At 38.9% G+C, this 26564-nt stretch overlaps 1 protein-coding gene across 8 annotated transcripts in view; it reads right to left on the bottom strand.

Annotated features, from left to right (window-relative positions):
* The window catches only part of LOC126267949 (transcriptional protein SWT1), a 275635-nt gene that overhangs the window by 88409 nt on the left and 160662 nt on the right, over positions 1–26564 (bottom strand). For all 8 annotated transcript variants that reach the window (XR_007549053.1, XM_049973281.1, XM_049973275.1 and 5 more), the window contains 2 exons: positions 23453–23544; positions 5883–6087 (listed from right to left, as the gene is read on the bottom strand). Coding sequence is in view for 7 of the 8 variants with exons in the window: in XM_049973281.1 (XP_049829238.1) it covers positions 5883–6087; positions 23453–23544 (297 nt within the window). In the remaining variant the exon portion in view is untranslated. The remainder of the gene's footprint in view (positions 1–5882; positions 6088–23452; positions 23545–26564) is intronic.

Here is a 26564-nt window from a genome sequence, read left to right as displayed (position 1 = left end):
CACAAACACAGCAAATTGTCAACATATCTGAATCAGTACTTAATTTTGCAATTCAATGAATTTAATGACTATTTCTGTAACAGGGTGTATACGTGGACAAGGAAAAAAAATTCCCAGATTTCCTGGTTAAAAATACACTTTCTCCCGGATGAAAATACACTTTTCCATGTTAAGTGACAGTATACTTTTCCTTGCAACTGTAAAACTCATCAATTTATAGAGATTGCAATGCGCTTTTGTAAGCCAGTCGTAGTTCAAGTCACGTGATATCGCCAGCCGATACAGCGGATATTCAAAGCAAAGGACACGTCATGTCGTCAGCCAATAGCATTATCACTGTTAAGTAGCACGTACACACAAATAGGAAAAGTTAATGGTTTAAATTAATATACATATTGCTGCTACAAGAAAAGCAAAGCTTTCACATACAATATTGGTATCAATGATTGATAAGCTGCAAGAGAAGCTTTACTCTCACGTATAACGTTGATCTTCTTTGGGCGTGTTACACTTTAAGATACATCACACAAATGTGCCCGTAAAATTTTTAATAAAGACATAAATGTATGATTTTCTGGGCTCGAAATTTTTCTAAATGGTCATTCTCAAAGAGTTGATTTTTAAATGAGAGTCAAACGCTCTGTGATTAAAGAAATTCATCACACATAGTTCATATTGGGTACAAGGAAATTTACTTTGTTAGTAACGCTTTTCTCAATCATTTGCAATGTTTTCCTGCGACTTGTTAGAAAGAGGTTCGTTTCAGCAGTTGCCAGAGAGTGCCAATTACAGGCGTCACACCGCTTGCGCAGCTACGATAACACAAGAAGCCTGTATCTTCGTACGTGTAAAACATTGAAAGATCTTACGTTATGTCATAAAAGAAACAACACATCAGCAAATATTCCAAGAGCATCGGAATTTCGTGAACCATAATAACGTGCATAATTCAGTTTAAAGTACACATTCGTATGTCCAGATTCAGTTGTAAATTTTCTTGACATACCAGTACTGTAGTATTTCATTTTTGGTTCTTTCTTATGGCATAATGCCATACTTGCAAGAAGACGTAAACATGCTCTTTTGAAATGCAGAGAACAGTTGAAACTAGCCAATAGTGTGGAATTAAGCATTTCATTACAAATAAATTGACTGCTTCAGCAGAAAAGATTAATAAAAACCACTTTTCTTTAGGAAACAGACAAAAATAACTTCATTGTTCTGCAAGGTGATTAATGCTTGACTGAAATTGCCGCCCAGGGCAGGTACCCCAGTTCGCTCCTAGTGAGTAAGGCAGTTTGCGCGCACAGTAAAATTTTTCCGAATAGCATCTTGCTGCTATTCATATATAGGTAACAGGCACACTTTAGTAGCCAGAAGCGGGAGAAGGTACTACACACACGCAACACAACTGCGCATGCGCATGGGCCCACATGCAACCGCCCACCCGAATCTAATGTAAACAGTTGCGACGTCATGCTGATCGGGGGCAATTTGTTGTTATGAAGCATTGCATAGTCTTCCTAAAGCCTCTGACACATTTTGCTGCTGGCAGATGCTTGTATGAGCACTGTGTTTTGTTGTTGTACATGACACATGTCCTTTGCAACTTAAGTTTTATTTCAGTTTTTTTCTCTCGTTCATGGTTTATTGCTGCAGTATTATTCTGCAGTAGCGGGATACAGTAATATCCTTTGTTTGAATATTATTTCTTACCAGTCAAAATGACAAAAATTTAAGTGAAAACTAAAACCAAAAAAATCCCGGAATTCTAAAAAATTCTTGGGTATTTCCCGGTTTTCTCCCGGATGAAAAAATTCCCAGGTTTTTCCCCTGATCTCCCGGTTGTTACGGGGCGTATACACACTGTGTAAGCAAATTTGTTCAAAATTGTCCATGAAAATTTTTTTAGTTAATGTAATTATTTCTATGTGACAAAAACATAATATTTTCCTATGTAAACTCTCTGCCATTTTTGTATCTTTTGTACAAAAATATCTGTATATGTGGCACATCATGTTTATCTGTACTTGGGACATTCAGTTGCCCCCTGAAGATGGTCTGAGAAGCCAAAAGCCCATCATGACCAAACAGATACAATTTTGCAGACCATTAAGAAGAATTTTTTTTTCTTTTTTGTTTTTAATATTACAATCATTAATCTGCCACAAAAAGCTGAGTAATAAGAAAATTACAGTCTTTCAAAGACTGTACTCAATACAGTGTGCAGAGATACCAATAGCAGGACTTTGGAATCAAAACAAGCTAGTGCATACAGCCACACAGACCCTAGCAAATAAAACTTCCAAGATAAATATCACAGGCCAGTTCTCTTGTCCCTCCAAAATTAAGACTAGAACGAGACAAAGTGATAGCCTTCCACCATTCCTATTAAAAAACACACTAGTGCAATATGCAATTCAGGTCTGGAGATTGACGGAAAATCTAACCTGCCAGTGGAAAAATTGTCAACTGCCTGGCATTGGCTGATGACCTCGCAGTGTTATAAGAAAACCCAGTGCAAACATACAAATTAACTGGCGAAGAGTTCTCGCGCTTCCAGCCGGGTGGCGGTGTCTTCAAACTGCGACGTTTCAACGAGTGACATACTCATCACCTTCTGCCGAAGTGCCGAGACTTTGCGGATGCCGGTCCCTTTATACCTGCGGTGTGCTCCCCACCACCTGGCCGCAGGAGGCTGGGTCCAGAGGAGCCGGCGGGCGGGGTGGAGGGGGAAGCAGATGCGCTGTTCGTGTCTTCGTCACAGCATTCTGATCGTGTCTCGAGAGCTGGACGGTTCTTGGTGCGTTCCTGGCATATTGCGGCTAATGCTGGATTCCAGGCTGTGCTCAGTTGATAGCCTTCGTCCCTGTTCACAAAATTCTCATGGACCCATATTTCTATGGATTCTTTAATGACACTATCCCAATAGCTCCCGGCTCGGCACAGCACCCTGGTGTTTTCGAAATCAAAGGTGTGGTTTTCTTTGGTGCAATGTTCAGCTATAGCAGATTTCTCTATCTGTTCAAGTCGAACATGCCTGATGTGTTCCTCACACCTTTTAGAGATGCAGCGCTGCGTTTGACCAATGTACTGCACACTACATTCACAGGCAATGCTGTATATACCAGGTGTGTTTAGTTTGAGTGGGTCTTTAGCTGAGCCCAGCAGATCTTTCGTCTTCGGCGGTGGTCGGAAGACGGTATTTATGTTGGATTTTCTCAATAGTCCCGATTATGGCTGATATGGGTCCCAAATATGGAAGAAAGGCGAGTCTCTTGTTAACTTCCTCTTCCTCTTCCTGAAATTTGTGAGCCTGTCTCCTCTTAAAGGCCCTACCAATCTGTTTTTCACTGTACCCGTTTTTCCGAAATACCTCTCTTAGGTGGTGTAATTCGTCTGAGAGGCTTTCTTTGTCACAAATGACATGCGCCCTATGTACCAATGTGGTCAGTACTGACTGGCGTTGCGCCGGATGGTGGCAGCTGGTTGCATGGAGGTACAGGTCTGTGTGCGTCTTTTTTCTATATACTGAATGGCCCAGCGTGCCATCCGCTTTCTTCCTGATCAGTATGTCCAGGAATGGAATACAACCATTCTCTTCTACCTCATAAAGTTCTTTTCATATGAGTGCTGTAGCAGGGAAAAGAAGATAGTAAGTGGAAAAATCCTCCTAATGGAGCCCAAAAAAGGTGAATATGTTACCCATCCACTCCTACTTGCTCATTCTCACTCACTCATAGTCCTAAACTCATTACTGTTATCTCATTGCGTCTCTCGAACTGTCACTGTCTCCTGCCTCACAGCCACAGTCTCCTTCATTCTGTCCAACTACTACTGTCTCCTGTCACTCTGACTGTCTTCCACTTACTTCTACTATCTCATTCATTCATTTCTACTGCTGCTGTCTCTTCCCAGTGACACTAACTTTCTCTTCCATGTCATCATCATCATCATATACTCTGCCTCTCATTATCACTAACTCTCATCAACTTCTATTTTCTCCTTCTCTTTAGTCCTCTCCATTGATGCTGCCTCCTTTACTATTTCCCTAGCACTGTTCTGTCACTGTCAACAATGATTCACTGTCATTCTATTCCTCTCTTTCTCTCACACTACCACTGTCTTCTTCACTCTTTCTATACTATCCATAAACACTTATTATTTTTCCATCTCTTTCCCAGTGACACTGTCTCCTCCTCTGTCAACATAAAAAAGCACGTACACATATGCATGCCAAAAATTTTGGGAAGATTTTTTAAGGTGCCAAGGAAGGTAGAATGAGGTAGCTGGTAATCCACTTTTCAGTCAGTCTTTTAAACAAGACATCTCTTTCCCAGTGACACTGTCTCCTCCTCTGTCAACATAAAAAAGCACGTACACATATGCATGCCAAAAATTTTGGGAAGATTTTTTAAGGTGCCAAGGAAGGTAGAATGAGGTAGCTGGTAATCCACTTTTCAGTCAGTCTTTTAAACAAGAGCATATTGGCTTTTTTGTGCTCCAATAGGAGTATTTTTCCACTAGTGAAGTTATTTCAGTCAACAGTCATAAAATTCTCAGAAAAAGAAATAACACTTAAGGTCTTAAATCAAAAGATAAAAAAACCAAAAACCAAGAAGACAGAGGTCATGGTTACAGACAAGAAGGGAGGTGGAAGTAAGACTTTCATAAAAATAGACAGAGAACAATGTGAGGACGTAATCAAATTTCGCTATTTCAGCAGCATGGTGGAGGAAAACAACAGATGTCTCAAGGAATTTAAGAGAAAAATATCTGTGGCCAAGAATGCGTTCTAAAATAAGAACAACCTTCTATTGGACAAGCACATCAGCTTCCATACTAATAAAATATTTGTAAAGACCTTCATGTGGTATATCCTGACACACAAATAAGTAACGTGGAAAGCTCACCTCGAAGCTATGGAATTGTGGTTCTGGAGGAGAACTACAAGAACTATCTGGACTGACAGAAAAATGAAAAATATGATCAGTGAGGTGGGATGCTCTTCCCACATGAAGATGAAGAGTACCGCTGAAGAGAGGAAGCTGTGGCTGCAGGGGTATGGCTCACCCTTCTAAAAATAAAAAAGAAGAAGAATATCAACTTCGACTGTCTAGTCATTATCAATAGCCCATAAATACTGCTTGGCTGATGGCTGCATCAGAACATACTGAGAGTCAACACTTCATTGAGGCTTCTATTAGAAGCTCACTTTGCTTGTAATAATAATGAAGTAATATGACGATTCTCAAGAATATAAAATTTATCTCATCATTTTCTACCAAAACTTTTTTATTTAATCAAAAGTCAGTGAGCAGTAATTCAGGTAAACAATGGTGAACTCAGCGCACTGCAATTTTTTATTATTTAATCTCATAGCCAGTGTTGTTCGTCTTTACTCTTCTCATACTGTCGCATCCCACAAGATATTTCAAACTGCTTATGTGGAAAATGTAACCTTATTTACACAGGTAAGGCAGAATTTGCAAATATTTGTAATGGCTAAGCAGACGCCGAACTCCCACCACTTGCTGATATTTCTGACAAGCTAATCACTAATGAAAGGAACTGCAGTTCAACATGTCAATGCAGACAATAATATTTATAACTGTTGTAACGCCACATCATAAATTATTTTTCTACAGATACTATATGCTAGTATATAATAGCAAGGAAAAGCTATAACCAAAAAGAGAACAATGCTGCAGTATTTTCCATTGTGTTGTTAGAGTGAAAGTAAGGAACACTAAAACAATAATTCAATTAATTCTGAGTACTTGACACTACAGTTAAAAAATGAAATTTACAGATGGAAACACTACAGAAAAAAACTGAGGTGAATGTTACAAGTCATGCAAAATTTGGTAAACACACATCACCTTGATTCTTTTCACGAGGAGATTCACACAGTTTTCTGAGTTCCTTCACTGTAGCCAAGCTGTTTTTGCTCATTACCAGTCCGAACACAGCCATCCAGTGCTGCATCAGACAGGTAAAAATATCATTGAGAGAAAAAGGTGGCTTCACACAAATAACATCAATCCACTTGTCACCATATGCACTTCCCATTTCTTGCACAATAATCTGTAAAAAATTTATACATAAAAATAGTTTAGGTGCTAATTAGAACGAGAGAAGGAAACAGTGTAAATCTCAAATTCTCTAATCTATAGTTAGCACACTGGACTCGCATTCGGGAGGATGACTGTTCAATCCTGTCCCCGGCCATCCCGATTTAGGTTTTCAACGATTTCCCTAAATCGCTTCAGTCAAATGCCAGGATGGATCCTTTGAAAGGGCATGGCCGATTTCCTTCCCCATCCTTCCCTAACCCGAACTTGCGCTCTGTCTCTAATGACCTCGTTGTTGATGGGACGTTAAACACTAAATCTCCTCCTCCTTTCTAATCTATACATTTAATGTAGTCAGTCATCATCAAAGGCAGCCATCATTCCCCCATTAGCATACATGAATATATAAACAGATTTTCACAACACCACCATTCATCTTCTACTGTTATGCTTAGATGTCATTGGACCATTACACATGAAAAACCAGTACTTCATTCACAATACCACCATTCATCTTCCGCTGTTAGGCTTAGATGTCATTGGATCATTACAGATGAAAAACCAGTACTTCATTAACTAACACACTCCTTTTGCCATCAGAACAGGCAGGTCTTCTCATTCTGGGGTCTGAGTGACCTGGCTTTCCTTGTTAAACTTACCTAATGTATCCCTCTCTCCTCCCTATGGAAGGAGCTAGTTACTTCTGAAAGCTATGATAGTGTTATATATTTTCACGTGTGTCTGTCAGCAATAATGATATTTCACCTACTGAAGGTAGTGACGGCCAGCAATTTTGTCTCTATTTTTATTCTTCTCAAGTGAGTTTTCCCTCTGATACACTTTATATCATCTCATATTTCTTGAATCATAGTATTCCAATATTATATTTATTACGTAAAAAAATTCGCTGTTTCTACCCCCCCCCCCCCCCCTTCAAACTTTACAAGGAAAGGCTCCAGTAGTAGGACAGACTATCTGAAACCAAAAGTATGGTTATGTAGGTTAAAATCCCAGACGAGACATCCCGCAGCCATTCACCCTGGTAGGTCCTTGTTTATGAGTAACTGACGAAAAAATTTTTAGAATTTTGCATAACAATCAGTAGCATTAAATCATTGGTTTCACACATAAGAGGTTGTGGGTTCCAGTGTCGGCAGGTAAATTGTTGTTGTTGTTGTTGTTGTCTTCACTTCTGAGACTGGTTTGATGCAGCTCTCCATGCTACTCTATCCTGTGCAAGCTTCTTCACCTCCCAGTACTTACTGCAACCTACATCCTTCTGAATTTGTTTAGTGTATTCATCTCTTGGTCTCCCTCTATGACTTTTACCCTCCTGTAGGCAGTATCTTTCTTACCCCTGGTGAGAAAAGCCTCTACATCCTTACATTTGTCCTCTAGCCGTCCCTGCTTAGCCATTTTGCACTTCCTGTCAATCTCATTTTTGAGACGTTTGTATTCCTTTTTGCCTGCTTCATTTACTGCATTTTTATATTTTCTCCTTTCATCAATTAACTTCAATATTTCTTCTGTTACCCAAGGTTTTCTACTGGCCCTTGTCTTTTTACCTACTTGATCCTTTGCTGCCTTCACTACTTCATCCCTCAGAGCTACCCATTCTTCTTCTACTGTACTTCTTTCCCCCATTCCTGTCAATTGTTCCCATATGCTCTCCTTCAAACTCTGTACAACCTCTGGTTCTTTCTGTTTATCCAGGTCCCATCTCCTTAAATTCCCACATGTTTGCAGTTTCTTCAGTTTTAATCTACAGCTCATAACCAATAGATTGCGGCCAGAATCCACATCAGCCCCTGGAAATGTCTTACAATTTAAAACCTGGTTCCTAAACCTCTGTCTTACCATTATATAAATCTGCCTGAAACGTGTCAGTATCTCCAGGCTTCTTCCAAATATACAACCTTCTTTCATGATTCTTGAACCAAGTGTTAGCTATGATTAAGTTATGCCCTGTGCAAAATTCTACCAGACGGCTTCCTCTTTCATTCCTTACTCCAATTGCATATTCATCTAGTACTTTTCCTTCTCTTCCTTTTCCTACTATCAAATTCCAGTCCCGCATGACTATTAAATTTTCGTCTCCCTTGACTACCTGAATAATTTCTTTTATCTCATGATATATTTCATCAATTTCTCCATCATTTGCAGAGCTAGTTGACATATAAACGTGTAGTACTGTAGTAGGTGTAGGCTTAGTGTCTATCTTGGGCAAAATAATGCATTCACTATGCTGTTTGTAGTTGCTTACATGCACTCCTATTTTTTTTATTCATTATTAAACCTACTCCTGCATTACCCGTATTTGATTTTGTATTTATAACCCTGTATTCACCTGACCAAAAGTCTTTTTCCTCCTGCCACCAAACTTCGCTAATTCCCACTATATCTAACTTTAACCTATCCATTTCCCTTTTTAAATTTTCTAACCTACCTGCCCGATTAAGGGATCTGACATTCCACGCTCTGATCTGTAGAATGCCAGTTTTCTTTCTCCTGATAACGATGTCCTCCTGAGTAGTCACCGCCCAGAGATCCGAATGGCAGACTATTTTACCTTTGGAATATTTTACCCAAGAGGATGCCATCATCATTTAACCATACAGTAAAGCTGCATGCCCTCGGGAAAAATTATGGCTGTAGTTTCCCCTCGCTTTCAGCCGTTTGCAGTACCAGCACAGCAAGGCTGTTTTGGTTAGTGTTACAAGGCCAGATCAGTCAATCATCCAGACTGTTGCCCCTGCAACTACTGAAAAGGCTGCTGCCCCTCTTCAGGAACCACACGTTTGTCTGGCCTCTCAACAGATACCCCTCCGTTGCAGTTGCACCTACGGTACCGCCACCTATGTCGCTGAGGCACACAAGCCCCCCACCAACGGAAAATTAAATTTCTTTACTTTTAAATCTTAATCAAAATTACTTTGATCATTATTTTTATCCAATTAATTGACTTAAACATAATTTTCTATTCCTATTCCATTCTCATTACTGAATGAACTTTTTCATTTGTTTCATTTTTTTCTTGATATCATTCTTTGTCCACCTGGAATTTTTTGCATGAAAATTTAATTATATTTATCTACTACAATATTCAATTATTTGAAATTTCTGATCTATTGGTTGAAAAACAAAAGATAAAATAATCTACTTATGTTGACTGTGCAATGGTGCGAAAATTTATTTATCGTTACAAGATGTGCAATTTTTTTTTTTGCATGGTAATTGTCCTAAGTAACATTTAAAACGTAGCCTAAGTTCCTACTGCACTCTGGACAAAATAACACAGATGAAGGTTTAAATGAAAGCAGGGGTTATAAGTAAAACAAAAGCAGGGGTAATAAGTAAAACAAAATACAAGATATAATGACTGCAGTAAACTGAATGAAGAAATATGATGGTAAGACCTAATGAAATTATACTGAAACTAATAAATAAAATTAATTAAAAACACATGAACAAAGATTTCAAGTGGAAAAAGAATGATAGGAAGAAAAATGAGAGCAAATGGAGAAATTGATATTACAATTAAAATGACATGACAGAGGAAGGGAAATAAAAAATTATGTTTAAAACAATCAATTGAACAAAAATGGTGATCAAAGTCATTTCGATACAGATTTAAAAATAAAAAAACTGTAGCATCTGACAAGATTCGGGCCCACAAGTTCTTATACATGAAGCCATTACACCCATTACACCCCAGAATGAGTCTATGTAATATACCTATTTTCATGGTATTGAGTGCCACACAAAAGTTCAAAACTTTTTTGTTTTTCACAAATGATTGCCCACCAGGGTGAATGACTGCAACTTGTGATGCCTGGGATCTTAACCTACATTACCGTACAGATGGTTTCAAAATGTTGGCCCTACCACTAGTACAGATGGTTTCAAAATGTTGGCCCTACCACTAAGGACCTCTCCTTGTTACTTATCTTAGATGATCATTCAAGCAAAACTACATTTAAAGCAATTGTAGAGTTAATGGTAACTTTTGAAAATCTTGACTGGAACACTCTCTTTGACATTCTGAAGGTAGCAGTGACAAAATACAGCAAAGAAAGGGTTACCTCCTATTTTGTACAGGGACCAAACAGCAGTTATATGAACTGAATGACATGAATAAAAAGCAATAGTTGAGAAGGTACTGAAACAAGATTGCAGGCTATCTCCAATGTTATTCAATCTGTACAAAGAGCAACTCCTAATGGAAACCAAAGAAAAATTTGAAAAGGGAATTGAAGTTCAAGGAGACGAAATAAAAATATAAAAGTTCGGCTATGTCACTGTAATTCCATCTAGGATGACAAAGGGCTTGAAAGACATGTTTAATGGAATGGATAGTAAAGGGGGGGGGGGGGGGAGGGAAGAGAGAAGAAGAAGAAGAAGTAGTACAGTTTGCTCACCAGAAGAAGAATGAATTCTGAGGGTCAAGAGGGGAGTGGAGGAAGCTCCCTCCCTCCACCCTTCACATAGGCTGCTGAGGGGTGAGCTGGGAACAAGGCTCGCTCACATCAAGCAATGCTGGCACTATACTTGTCTCACTTGTATATTTATGTTCCCAGAGGCATTAACAATGCCATCTATTGGCTGCCATACCAGCTCTCAGCTGCTATGTATTCATGTCTAGGAAAGTAACAAAGCCTTTCAGCATTATTAATTGTAATTGATAGCTTCATGTTGAATAATGGTGCTTGCTGCAACTTATTCCATCAGTTCTTATAGAAAATTCAAAATTAAAAACCACCAGAAGTAAAACTTATATCATGACAATAACCACTGTTGTTGTGGCTTTAGTCATGTAGTGGATCATAGGAAATTATTTCTTGTTAATTGCTCATAAATGGCTGCCCACTAAGGTACAGGGTGACAATTATTGAACTATATGAAATAAAATCGTCATAACTTCTGAACAGTTTGCTTAAGGATGTTCAAACTGTGCAGTTGGCTGCAGGGCATAATGGGAATTAGTATGCACATATGGTTTGGTTTAGTGAAGAAGCCCACTTTCAATTGTACGGATTAAACAATAATCAAAATTGGTGCATTTGGGGGAATGAGAATCCGCAGTTCACAACTGAGAAGTCTCTTCACCCTCAGCGGTGCCTGTGTGGTGTGCAATGTCCAGTCACAGAATAATCAGTGCGATACTCCTTGATGGCACGGTGACTACCAAGCAGTAGGTGGAGGTTTCAGACGATGATTTCATCCCCATTATCCAAAGTGACCCTGATTTCGACAAGATGTGGTTCATGCAAAACAGAGATCGACCCCAACCAAGCAGGAGAGTGTATCATGTTCTGGAGGAGCACTTTGGGGACCACATTCTGAATCTGGGATACCTGGAGACCACTTAGAGGGGCCTCGATTGGTCACCATAGTTTCCTTGTAAGTCTTGTAATATTCTGTCCATGGCTACCAGTGATTTTTTATGTGCCATTGTGAATTTGTCCCAGAAGATAATTTTAGCTTGCTTTACAAGTTCACCCTATCCAGATTCCCTTGAGATTTTACATACCAGGAATTATTCTTTGGGTACATTCAACAGTAGTAGCAGGGCGGATGGACATTTCGTCCTTCTTCCATAAGTGTGGCTGCAATACCGGATGACATCAGTGCAAGGGTGATGTGTGTGTGTTGTTTAGCACATATTTCCGCTCACAATAGATTTATTAGAAATATTTTCCCGGTGCCACCTGGTGCATCCGAGCAAATAACTCCACCAGTGTTTTGTCGATCCAGTCCAAGATAATGTTGTAAATTTCCTTTTGTTTGTCACTGTGGAGTGGTTTGTTGTGAGCATCTATTGAAATAGTTTGTTGACATTGTAGATTTTTTCCTTCATAATTTCAAAGTTTAGCACACTGATGTCTTCAGAGAATTCATTGGTCAGTTCACGATATGCTTATCAAATTTGGTACAGTACATCATCACCCATACTCTGTTTGAAGGAGTCCCATAGCTGTTTTGGATTTGATGGGTTACATTTTATAATGTTACTTAAAATCCGTCTTGATTGCAAATTTTTTTATTCATATGACCGGTTTCGTTTCATTCAGAACCATCTTCAGATCTGTAAAAATAATGACACTAATTTACTATTTCACGGAAGCAAATCTTTTTCATCTGATCTAATCAACATAAAATGTACCAGAACATACCTGATATTTCACTTACAGGAGTAACCCGTCCAAATCCAGCAACTTTCACATGCTACGTCACATAAAATTAGTTGGCAGAGTGCACGTCATTTATATTACTTATAACACTATTACTGACAGGTGGCGTCTGGTACATTTGTTACATTCCATTTGCACATACTGTATTCAGTAGATACTTAATTAAAATATGAAGATGTCAAGGTTAAAATCTGTACTTATCAGAATTAAAAAACAGTAAAATTATCATTTTTGTACGATCTAAAAAACATAGGGCGATTTATGTATCTATGGTGCTGGTGTGAACTTGTATTCCTCTATGGTCTGCTTCCGTGGTTCCCGCCATTTCGGTGTTGTGCCGCAGTCCACTCAGTCGTCTGACGTCCATCGCCACGGGCAAGAGGGCCACACAGGGGGGCCCCGTCAACGACGCCAGGCGCTGCACGCGTCTTCCGGCTTCTCCACCACGCACCATCTCTCATCCCTCGGCCTGGATCTCCACACGCAACAGTTGTCAGCTTAGTAGGTCGTCATAAATGCTAAAATAGGCGTTATGATTGAATTCGCTTTGCTCGTTGAGGATTAAATCCGGATCTATATTTTTGTTGGTGTATATTTCAATTTCTTCCAAAATGTTAAGAAACCGTCCCTCGTTGAGGAAAACAAGTTCACACCAGCACCATAGATATATAAAGCGCCCTTTGTTTTTTAGATCATATAAAAATGATAATTTTACTGTTTTTTAATTCTAATAAGTATAGATTTTAACCTTGACATCTACATATTTTAATTAAGTGTATATATATATATATATATATATATAAAAGGTCTACTGAAAACAGTATGTGCAAATGGAATGTAATAAATGTACCAGACGCCACGTGTTGGTAATAGTGTTTTAATTAATATAAATGATGTGCACTCTGCCAACTAATTTTTTGTGACATAGCATGTGAAAGTTCCTGGATTTGGACGGGTTACTCCTGTAACTGAAATATCAAGTACGTTCTGGTACATTTTATGTTGATTACATAGGATGAAAAAGATTTGCTTCCGTGAAATAGTAAATTAATGTCATTATTTTTACAGATCTGAAGATGGTTCTGAATGAACCAAAACCAGTCATATAAACAAAAAAAATTTGCAATCAAGACGGATTTTAAGTAACATTATGAAATCACTGATTGCTGTTATCCCATAAGACATTATGTCTGTTTTTGCAAAGGGCTACACTTTGTTAGAATTAGCCCTATGACAAGTCTTGTTTTATGTATTCCTACCAATGGGTAGCCCCAACAGTGGTGAATTCCAGAACATATCAAAAAGGCTTTCAATGGTCCACAATGTTCCAGAACATTCCACAACATTCAACAGTGTTCTGGAATGTTCCACAATGATCTGGAATGTTCCGGGTTGCTCCCGAACATTCTAGAATTTTCCCACATGTTCCAGACTATTCTCGAACATTCCACAACATCCCAGGTCAATACGGAACATTCTGGAACATTGTGAGTTCCTCTGGAATGTTCTAGAAATTTCTAGAGGGCGAAACTTCCCACCTCTTATATCTTCAAATGCATGCCATTCAGGTAAAAATGGGAATCTTCTTCACGGATGGGAAATAGAGGTCTACCAACATACACCTCCCGTGATCATACCAGGACTTGTTTCTGAGTTTTAGCAGCATGCACACTATACACTTACTTTTATAATAAAATACTGATTTTGATGGCTATTAGTAGACAACATACAAAAAAAAGAAGTCTGTAAACTCATTACTAATGGTCTGGAAAAACTGTAAACAAGACCAGCATTCGAACTCAGATATCTGCATTTTGTGTCTGACTGACATACAGCTACATCATTCCAGCAGGCCTCATCAGTTCTCAATTTCAACCTGCCTCTGAGTTTCTGAGTCCTTTCCAAATTCCAACCTTCTCACAGGATTTCAGCTGACCATGCAGGTGTCTGCATTGTAAAGGAATTCTAGAGAAAATGACTTAACAACAGCCTAAGGAAGGTTTCAAGGCTTAAATGTCCAGAGTGAAAGAGTATTCAATTAATGATCACTCATAACAATTTAAAACAATATAGGTGGAGGAAAAAATTGTAACACAGTAAATAAATTTGTATTTTGATAAAAAGTTCTTTCACAATGCATAATTGTCAATGGAGGAGGCATATTTTTGCTGGCCATCCTGTGTAGCAACGTGTTGAATTAAATTCCATATCTCTCCACGGCAACATGTAAGACAGCTTTGCTGGATAGGAATGTTAAGGTCATTGATTCCAATGGTGTTTAATCAAAAAGAGATCATCTACTGGCACTGAGTTTTATACTCGCCCTTCTGTCAGCATCATAACAACTATCAACAACAGCGCAGAAACAAAATTGAGCCGTTGAAGTACACATAGTAGCTACTGACACAGTACCACCACAAGTGTGACAGGCTAAAATATGGTACGTAATGTAAGATAACGTGTAGATCGCTAATAATATCTCTGGAAGAGGTTCATGCAGACAATCTTATTGCATCCTGTGTGTTATCAAACATGGTACAATGATTTTGGTCACTAACTGCCAAATGCAGGTATTAAGTTTGTTTCCAACATCTGTTCAAACTTTTAATGTAGTATTTTTGAATTCTAAAAAATCCAAAATCTTTGGGCTTTTTAAAAAAGAAAAATATGATTATCTCTACTACTATATGGGGACAAGTTGTCAAAAAATTCTTGAACCGATTTACTTCAAGCTTTTAAACGGTACTGTAATGAGAGAGAAAACACCACACACACACACACACACACACACACACACACACACAAACCTCACATAGTATATCCTCATTATTTTGAAATCAGATAAACCGAAAACTCACTTAACTCATAATAGCTGTTCAGCCCTAACAAATTACACTGAAAAATCTACTGCTTCAACTGAATTTCAGATAATTTGTGCTGCAAACTAAAATTTGGTCAACACATTACATGTTGCATATCTTATTCTTCACCTAAACTGGATTATTACGTACATACATAGTACAGCGTACTACGGTATTTTCTACAATGCATTCAACATAATTTTCCACAATAATGTACTGTACTGTAGTTTTGCAACCATGGTCCAATTGCTTGCTTGCTGCTCACATATTACTTTTACAGCATAGGAAGCAATGGTGGAGGAAAAGAGGGGTTGGCCACCAGATTGCACACGGCACATGAAAGAGAACAGTGAATGTGTTCTCCCCCCCCCCCCCCCCCCCCCTCTTTCTCTTCATCACTTGTAATATGCTGCCAAAACAGAAACGAGCTCATAATGCCCTGACAAAAAAAGCAGCAGCATGGTTGACAGTGGAAAGAAGACCAAAACATAGGTTGCAGAACACTTCCAGATCCTGAAGTCTACTCTCAATTATAAGTAGTACAAGACAGAAAATAGTGGCAAGTCTGGCAAGCTGTACATTCAATGGACATAGAAAATGCACAAGGACAGCCAAAGATGACAAAGTGGAGGATTCGCTGTTTGAATGATTCCAACACATATGCTCATCGTAAATTCTGTTGACCGGCTCCACATTTCAAAAAAAAAAGGCTTGTGAAATTGTCCATAAAAAGGCAATTTCAAGGCTTTGAGTGTTCTGAGGGCTGGCTATGGCATTTGCAGAAGAGGCATAAAATTGTTGCTGTCAGTGTCTGTGGGAGAGCACAATAGAGTAAACAATGAAGATGCCAATGAGTGGGCACATAAATTTCAATCCAAGATCTTTCATTTGTATCACCCAAGAGATGTGCTGAATATGGATGAAGCTGGCTTTTTCTATAACTTCATGCTTGAAAAAATGCAACATGTTAAGGGCAAAAAATGTCATGGAGAAAAGTGCAGCAATGAGAGAGTGATGGTGGACTTGAGTTGTAATTCAGATGGTTCTAAGTAGCTCAAACAGTAAGGGTTTGGAAAATACCAAAATTCATGTTGTTTTAAAAATGTTAGCCTATTCAACTTGCCATGTCATTACGAGAATCACAAAAAAGCTCAGATGACCAAATCAGTCTTCTATAGCTGCTCTTGAAAGTTCAACAACAAATGGCAGTGAAGAAGCAAAATATTTTGCTAACTTTGGACTCCAGCTCAACACATCAGTTCAATGACATGCAACTTGTGAAGATCAAAATTATCTTCTTACCAGTTAACACCACAAGCTATCTGCAGCTACAGGATGAAGGAATAAACATCTCAATGGAGTGTTATTAGAGACGCCAACTTGTTAAGGCTGCCATCAGTGCACTTAAACTACAAGAAACTGTTCCACATAGGAATCTACTATGAGCTATCCGCAACACATCTGCTGCTTGGGACAAAGTTACAACAGCCAGCAACTGATAAAACCACTGAAACTGAAGAGGAAACTCATGAGCCTGCATCTGAACTGACTCATAAATGTGGATACACCTTGGATTCTGCTACTGCTCTTCTACAGGCTTGCATTGGTTGGTGCCCTAGTGTATTGTCAATAAGGAAGATTACAACATCTATGCTGCTGAAGAAACAGTCACGATTTCTGCTGATGATACACAAGATAATGCATGACTGTCATTCTGAGGAGAGAGATGAAGATATGACACCAACATCCTGTGCGAAAGTTGCAGCTGCAATAGCTGTTCTTGAGAGATTTTCCGCTGCTTCTAATATCTCCATGGGCTGCTCAGGGCGTCTTATCTTCAGAGAGTGCCCAAAACTAATAACAGTCTGGCAAACAACAATTAATGATTTTTTTCAAATTAATGTACAGAAGTAAAATATATAATGGATAAGCACTGTTGTAAACTAAAACATGTGTTCTGATTGAAACTTGGTGCGTTAAAGAAGAATACAAAAAAATATTTGTTAAGATTATCATTTGTTGTATGACATGACGCACTAATTCAATGGATACAATTAGCATGCAGCTTTCCTGTATGGTTAAATGGTGATGGCGTCCTCTTGGGTAAAATATTCTGGAGGTAAAATAGTCCCCCATTCGGATCTCCAGGTGAGGACTACTCAGGAGGACAGCGTTATAAGGAGAAAGAAAACTGGCGTTCTACGGATCAGAGTATGGAATGTCAGAACCCTTAATCGAGTAGGTAGCTTAGAAAATTTAAAAAGGGAAATGGATAGGTTAAAGTTAGATATAGTAGGAATTAGTGAAGTTCGCTGGCAGGAGGAACAAGACTTTTGGTCAGGCGAATACAGGTTCATAAACACAAAATCAAATAGGGGTAACGCAGGAGTCAGTTTAATAATGAACAAAAAGATAGGAGTGCGGGTAAGCTGCTACAAGCAGCATAGTGAACGCATTATTGTGGCCAAGATAGACACGAAGCCCACACCTACTACAGTAGTACTAGTTTATACGCCAACTAGCTCTGCAGATGATAAAGGAATTGAAGAAATGTATGATGAAATAAAATAAATTATTCAGATAGTGAAGGGAGGCGAAAATTTAATAGTCATGGGTGACGGGAATTCAGTAGTAGAAAAAGGGAGAGAAGGAAACATAGTAGGTAAATATCGGTTGGGGCTAAGAAATGAAAGAGGAAGTCGCCTGATAGAATTTTGCACAGAGCACAACTTAATCATAGCTAACACATGGTTCAAGAATCATAAAAGAAGGTTGTTAAAAACAAAGATTCCAAGACTTACCAAGCGGGAAAGCGCCGGCAGACAGGCACATGAACAAAACACACAAACACACACACAGAATTACTAGCTTTCGCAACCGATGGTTGCTTCTTCAGGAAGGAGAGGGAAAGACGAAAGGATGTGGGTTTTAAGGGAGAGGGTAAGGAGTCATTCCAATCCCGGGAGCGGAAAGACTTCCCTTAGGGGAAAAAAAGGACAGGTGTACACTCGCACACACACACATATCCATCCGCACATACACAGACACAAGCAGACATATTTAGGAACCAGGTTTTAAGTTGTAAGACATTTCCAGGGGCAGATGTGGACTCTGATCACAATCTAGTGGTTGTGAACTGTAGATTAAAACTGAAGAAACAGCAAAAAGGGGGGAATTTAAGGAGATGGGACCTGGATAAACAGAAAGAACCAGAGGTTGTACAGAGTTTCAGGAAGAGCATAAGGGAACAATTGACAGGAATGGGGTAAAGAAATACAGTAGAAGAAGAATGGGTAGCTTCGAGAGATGAAGTAGTGAAGGCAGCAGAGGATCTACTACGTAAAAAGACGAAAGCTAGTAGAAACAGAAGAAATATTGAATTTAATTGATGAAAGGAGAAAATATAGAAATGCAGTAAATGAAGCAGGCAAATAGGAATACAAACGTCTCAAAAATGAGATCGGCAGGAAGTTCAAAATGGCTAAGCAGGGATGGCTAGAGGACATATGTAAGGATGTAGAGGATTATCTCACTACCGGTAAGATAGATACTGCCTACAGGAAAATTAAAGAGACCTTTGGAGAGAAGAGAACCACTTGTATGAATATCAAGAGCTCAGATGGAAACCCTGTTCTAAGCAAAGAAGGGAAAGCAGAAAGGTGGAAGGAGTATATAGAGGGTCTATACAAGGGTGATGTACTTGAGGACAATATTATGGAAATGGAAGAGGATGTACATGAAATGGGAGATACGATACTGTGTGAATAGTTTGACAGAGCACTGAAAGACCAGAGTCGAAACAAGGCCCTGGGAGTAGACAACATTCCATTAGAACTACTGACGGCCTTGGGAGAGCCAGTCCTGACAAAACTCTACCATTTGGTGAGCAAAATGTATGAGACAGGCAAAATACCGTCAGACTTCAAGGAGAATATAATAACTCCAATCCCAAAGAAGGCAGGTGTTGACAGATGTGAAAATTACCGAACTATCAGTTTAATAAGTCACAGCTGCAAAATACTAAAGCGAATTCTTTACAGATAAATGGAAAAACTTGTAGGAGGAGACCTCGGGGAAGGTCAGTTTGGATTCCGTAGAAATGTTGGAACACGTGAGGCAATACTGACCCTACGACTTATCTTAGAAGAAAGATTAAGGAAAGGCAAACCTATGTTTCTAGCATCTGTAGTCTTAGAGAAAGCTTTTGACAATGTTGACTGGAATATTCTCTTTCAAATTATGAAGGTGGCAGGGATAAAATTCAGGGAGCGAAAGGCTATTTACAATTTGTACAGAAACCGGATGGCAGTTATAAGAGTCGAAGGGCATGAAAGAGAAGCAGTGGTTGGGGAGGGAGTGAGACAGGGTTGTAGCCTCTCCCCAATGTTATTTAATCTGTATATTGAGCAAGCAGTAAAGGAAACAAAAGAAAAATTCGGAGTAGGTATTAAAATCCATGGAGAAGAAATAAAAACTTTGAAGTTCGCCGATGACATTGTATTTATGTCAGAGTCAGCAAAGGACTTGGAAGAGCAGTTGAACGGAATGGACAGTGTCATGAAAGGAGGGTATAAGATGAACATCAACAAAAGCAAAACGAGGATAATGGAACGTAGTTGAATTGAGTCGGGTGATGCTGAGGGAATTAGATTAGGAAATGAGACACTTAAAGTTGTAAAGGAGTTTTGCTATTTGGGGAGCAAAAATAACTGACGATGGTCAAAGTAGAGAGGATATCAACTGTAGACTGGCAATGGTAAGGAAAGTGTTTCTGAAGAAGAGAAATTTGTTAACATAGAGTATAGATTTAAGTGTCAGGAAGTCGTTTCTGAAAGTATTTTTATGGAGCGTAGCCATGTATGGAAGTGAAACATGTACGATTACTAGTGTGGACAAGAAGAGAATAGAAGCTTGAGAAATGTGGTGCTACAGAAGAATGCTGAATATTAGATGGGTAGATCATATAACTAATGAGGAAATATTGAATAGGATTGGGGAGAAGAGAAGTTTGTGGCACAACTTGACTAGTAGATGGGATCGGTTGGTAGGATATGTTCTGAGGCATCAAGGGATCACCAATTTAGTATTGGAGGGCAGCGTGGAGGGTAAAAATCGTAGAGGGAGACCAAGAGATGAATACACCAAGCAGATTCAGAAGAATGTAGGTTGCAGTAGGTACTGGGAGATGAATAAGCGTGCACAGGATAGAGTAGCATGGAGAGCTGCATCAAACCAGTCTCAGGACTGAAGACCACAACAACAACATTGTTTCACAATATTTATGTAAGTGTATCATTTAAAAAAAAAGATGAAAAACATTTCAATACATGTACAAATAAAGATTCCAAGACTTACCAAGCGGGAAAGCGCCGGCAGACAGGCACATGAACAAAACACACAAACACACACACAGAATTACAAGCTTTCGCAACTGGCAGTTGCTTCGTCAGGAAGGAAGGAAGGAGAGGGAAAAATGAAAGGGTGTGGGTTTTAAGGGAGAGGGTAAGGAGTCATTCCAATCCCGGGAGCGGAAAGACTTCCCTTAGGGGAAAAAAAAAAAAAAAAGGACAGGTATACACTCGCACACACACACACACACACATATCCATCCACACATACACAGACACAAGCAGACATATTGGAATCTTTATTTTTGACATATTGGAATCTTTATTTTTCCCATGTGGAAGTTTCTTTCTGTTTTATTTACATCGTCATCAATACATGTACACATACTTTGTCAACCACAAATACTATTGTACATATAGAGTGTAGCTATTTTCATTTTTTTTCTAGGAGGTCATGAAGATAATGCCCTCTCATTCAATGGTACCCAAAAACAAGACAAAAAGAGAAGTCAATGGTCATATATTGTTTACAAATACTTTGTTAAGTCAACTTTGGTTAAACCAAATTGGTTATTTTTTGGTTCCTTGAAATTTAGTTAGATGAGGGTCTGTCAGATATACAACTATACACTGCATTGTTTTAATATAAAACAGAAAAGTAGTATTTATGGCTTATCGGCTTATGATTAGAATATTACAGTGGAATCTGAACTGTCTGTCAGTTTGTAGTCTAACATGTTCACAGATTAAATCTTTGAGAAATACTGTCACTGTTCACAGATTTAATCTATGTGAAACACTTTCATTGAAGATACTATTCACATAGATCCAGCAATGGCAGAGGTCTCTCATACCAAGTATACCAATGATTACGCCCAATTTGCCCATTCATTTTATGCAACTTCAATTCCTAATCAAAGTACCATTGGCAACAGCAATAATTAGGGCTCAAGTTCAGAGAGAGAAGGGGGAGAGGGCGGGAGGAGGAGGTGGACAAGGAGGGGAGCTGGAGGAAATGGAAATAGAGGGGGAGAAAGAGAAGATGGATAGAGGGAGAGGGAGAATGAGTAAATGGACAATGACAGTAGGGTGGAGATGGAGAGAAAGAGAGGGAGGGCGCACCCGAATGCGACGGACAGGGGGAAGGTGGGGGGGGGGGGGGGGGAGATGGCCAGCTACGGGAGGGGGGGCGGGGCAGGTGGACATTTGGGTTTATATCCAGTTCCCAAGCATATTTAGCAATTGCGGGCCACTGTTGGGTACACTAGTTCTATATAAAGGATGTCTCAAAAGAAATTTTGATGTGTCAAAATAAAATAGAGGTTGAAGTCTATCGATAAAATTTTTATTTATTATTAAACTATAACAGTTTAGGAATTTACTTTTTAAGAATAACAACATTTAAAAGCAATAGAGCACTCCTATGGGACTCATTTAAGCGAAGAACAAAATTTGCATGACAGCTTGGCATGTAGACACTGGGATGGCTGCCTCTTTGCTATGGATATTTTCTTTCAATTGCTCCACATAAGTTGGATTATTTACATAAACATTACATCTGACATATCCCCATAAGAAAAACTCCATGGGGCTCAAATATGGACTGCATGGGGGCCAATTTATGTCACCCTCCCTGGAAATCAATCTGCCGTCTCGCTGAAATCATATTCTTTGGTTATAGCCAGGAAAGTTTTGCAATTCGCGTAACAAAAAGTTATTTAAGATAGTCACATAATGTTCTGAATTCACTGTAACTGCATGAGCCCTCCTGTCCCTGTAAAAGTACGGGCCAATTATTCCTCAAACCGACATCATAGCCCATAGAGTAACTATTGGTGACTAAAGGGGTTTCTCACGCTTCTGTTTAGAATTCATTGCACTCCAGTAGCGGCAGTTTTGCTTAGTGAATGGCCGTTTAGGTGAAAATGAGCCTCATTAGAAAACAAGATGTTGTTAAATGAAGGGCCGTCAGTCACATCATTAGAGAACTGTAGCCTATGTCTGGCATTGTAAGGGTTTAATTCTTGCTAGATTTTGTAAGTGTGCAATTTAAGGTCTTTTTCCAGAAATCACTGTAGTGATGATCTACGTGCATTTACAGAACTTGCATGATTACAAATGGAGAGGTTAGACTGATTTACACTCTCCATGGGTTCACTCACTACTGATGACCTCAAGTGCCCAGATTTCAGTTTGGCCAGTGTTATATCAGTCTCCTCATATGTTTTGATTCATTTCCTGATAATTGTAACACTTGGAGCATCATTTACATTATGCAATCCTTGATCACTGCAAAATTTTCTCCATATTGTAGCCACCGAATCACAGTTTTTGTAAAATTCTTGTACATAAAACGCAGTCCGCTCCCGAAAATCACTCCACTTCAACTGAATTGCTAAAGACCAAGCAAGCGAAGAACATAACCCCCACTCTCCTCTGCTCCTCTGATTTGTTGTGCATGCACAAAGAGCTCTTCAAATATAAACTTTCTTTTGAGACACACTATACTTTAACGTGTAAATAAGAATGTTCTCAGTTCATGAGAGAGTTCAACTTCACGTGTACCACTACTGTGTTTATATAATAAACATACTTCCAGTATTAAGTGTTAATGATCACTGACAATCCTGCACTCAATTTTGGCACATAATTCTGGAAACCAAGTAACAATACAATTTTGACATAAAAAGTTCAAATAATATTTTAGAATGCTTATGGAAAAAATTACTGAATCAATAGTACAGATTTTGGGAGTGTTTTGTTACAACAATTAAAATTAAACCAGAATGTCTTTAAAATAAATCTGTAAATTTTAATGCAGTAGTTTTATTCAGTTGGACATTCTTGAAATTAGTGAAAGTGGTCAATAGGATATCTTTGAAACAGCATACATGTGAAGTCAAACCATAAGGAATAAAACATCGTGAAGATGAGATAAGAAACACAAATAAGTTGGCCATGGATGGGGAAAATATTACCTTTGAAAGTACTTCTTTTGCACAGTGCATCAGGTTTGTGACTAAAATATTAACTTTTACATCAGATTCTTCGAATGATGACTCTCCCTGATCTGAAACAAAACATAAATTTACAAATACAGAAAAGACCATTCTCATGCCATCACATGAAGAAAAAGATTTCATAAATCTAAAAGCACCCAATCATTGTCTTTTTAGACCTATTGGCACAGTTTGGCTGAACAGTCAAGTAGCACACAAGTACTAGATGAAAATACGGAACAGTAGTTAAGCTAGGCTAACTGTTTGAAATTTTCTGGAGTTTGTTGTTGTTGTTGTTGTTCTGGTCTTCAGGCTCAAATGGCTCTGAGCACTATGGGACTTAACATCTTAGGTCATCAGTGCCCTAGAACTTAGAACTACTTAAACCTAACTAACCTAAGGGCATCACACAACACCCAGCCATCACGAGGCAGAGAAAATCCCTGACCCCACTGGGAATCGAACCCGGGAACCCGGGCGTGGGAAGTGAGAACGCTACCGCACGACCACGAGATGCGGGCTCTGGTCTTCAGTCCAGAGACTGGTTTGATGCAGTTGTCCATGGTACTCTATCCCCTACAGGCTTCTTCATTTACTGCAACCTACATCCTTATGAATCTGCGTAATGTATTCATCTCTTGGTCTCCCTCTACGATTTTTACCCTCCAAGCTGCCCTCTGATACTAAATTGGTGATCACTTGATGCTTCAGAGCATGTCCTACCAACCGATCCCTCCTCCTAGACAAGTTGTGCCACAAATTCCTTTTCTCTCCTTTCAGTACCTCCTCATTAGTTACATGATTTACCCATCTAATCTTCAGCATTCTTCTGTAGCATCCCATTTCAAAAGCTTCTATTCTCTTCTTGTCTAAACTATTTATTGCCGACATTTCACATCCGTACATAGCTACACTCCATACAAATGCTATGAGAAAACATTCCTGACACCTAAATTTGTACTCAATGTTAACAAATTTCTCGCCTTCAGAAATGCTTTTCTTGCCATTGCCAGTCTACATTTCATATCCTCCCTACTTTGACCACCATCAGTTATTTTGCTCCCCAAATAACGAAACTCATCTGTTACCTAATCTAATTCCTTCAGCATCAGTTCAACTGCTCTTCCAGGTCCTTTGCTATATCTGATGGAATTACTATGTCATAGGTAAACCCCAAAAGTTTTTTTTTTCTTCTCCAACCCTGTCTCACTCTCTTCCCAACCACTGCTTCCCTTTCATGCCCCTTGACTCTTACAACTGCCATATGGTTTCTGTATGTCAAAAGCTTTCTCTAAGTCTACAAATGCTGCAAACATAGGTTTGCCTCTCCTTAATCTATCTTCTAAGATAGGTTGTAGGGTCAATATTGTCTCACGTGTTACAACATTTCTACAGAATTCAAACTGATTTTCCCCAAGATTGGCTTCTACCAGTTTTTCCATTTGTCTGTAAAGAATTTGTGTCAGCATTTCACAGGCATGACTTATAAAACTGATAGTTTTCACACCTGTCACACCTGCTTTCTTTGGGATTGGAATTATCATACTCTTCTTGGAGTCTGAGGGTATTTTACATGTCTCATGTATCTTGCTCACCAGATGGAAGACTCTTGCCTCCCAAGGCTATTAGTAGTTCTAATGGAATGTTGTCTACTCCCACGGCCTTATTTCGACTTACGTCTTCCAGTTCTCTGTCAAAGTCTTCACGCAGTATCATATCTCCCATTTCATCTTCATCTACGTCCTCTTCCATTTCCATAATATTGCCCTCAACTACATTGCCCCTGTATAGACCCTCTATATACTCCTTCCACCTTTCTGCTTTCCCTTCTTTGCTTGGAACTGGTTGTCCATCTTAGGTCTTGATATTTATACAAGTGGTTCTCTTTTCTCCAAAGGTCTCTTTAATTTTCCTGTAAGTGGTATTTGTCTTACCCCTAGTGATGTATGCCTCTATATCCTTACATTTTTTCTCACGCCATCCCTGCTTAGCCACTTTGCACTTCCTGTCAATCTCATTTTTGAAACTTTGTATTCATTTTGGTTGCTTCATTTACTGCATTTTTATCTATTTCTCCTTTCATCAATTAAATTAAATATTTCTTCTGTTACCCAAGGATTTCTACTAGCCCTCATCTTTTTACCTAATTGATCCTTTGCTACCTTCACTATTTCATCTCTCAAAGCTACCCATTCTTCTACTGTATTTCTTTCCCCTGTTTTTGTCAATCATTCCCTAACAATCTATCTGAAACTCTCTACAACTGCTGGTTCTTTCAGTTTATCCAGGTCCCCTCTCCTTAAATTCCCACCTTTTTGAAGTTTCTTCAGTTTTAATCTATAGTTCATAACCAATCGATGTGGTCAGAATCCACACCTGTCCCTGCAAATGTCTTACAATTTGAAACCTGGTTCCTAAATCTCTGTCTTACCATTATATAATCTATCTGAAACCTTCCAGTGTATCCAGGAACTTTCCAGTCTATCCAGGTCTCTTCCATGTATACACTCTTCTTGCATGATTGTTAAACCAAGTGTTAGTTATGATTAAGTTATGATCTGTGCAAAATTCTACTAGGTGGCTTCCTCTTTCAATCCTTACTCCAATTCCATATTCATCTAGTACTTTTCCTTCTCTTCCTTTTCCTACTATCAAACTCCAATCCCACATGACTATTAAATTTTCATTTCCCTTCACTATCTGAATAATTTCTTTCATCTCATTATATATTTGTTCAATCTCTTCATCATCTGCAGAGCTAGCTGGCATATAAACCTGTACTACTGTGGTGGGCATGGGCTTCGTGTCTATCTTGGCCACAATAATGTGTTCACTATGCTACCCGCACACCTATTTTTTTATTCATTATGAAACCTACTGCTGCATTACCCCTATTTAATTTTGTATGTATAATTCTGTACTCACCTGACCAGAAGTCTTGTTCCTCTTGCCACTGAACTTCACTAATACCCACTATATCTAACTTCAGCCTATCCATTTTCTAACCCTAACCTACCAGCCCGATTAAGGGACCTGACATTCCACGCCCCAATCCATAGAATGCCAGTTTTGTTTCTCCTGAAAACGACAT

Source organism: Schistocerca gregaria, chromosome 4 (assembly GCF_023897955.1).
Source record: "Schistocerca gregaria isolate iqSchGreg1 chromosome 4, iqSchGreg1.2, whole genome shotgun sequence".
Classification (NCBI taxonomy): Eukaryota; Metazoa; Arthropoda; class Insecta; order Orthoptera; family Acrididae; genus Schistocerca; species Schistocerca gregaria.
Note: the sequence above shows the minus strand (reverse complement) of the source record. Positions and strands in the feature narration are given on the sequence as shown.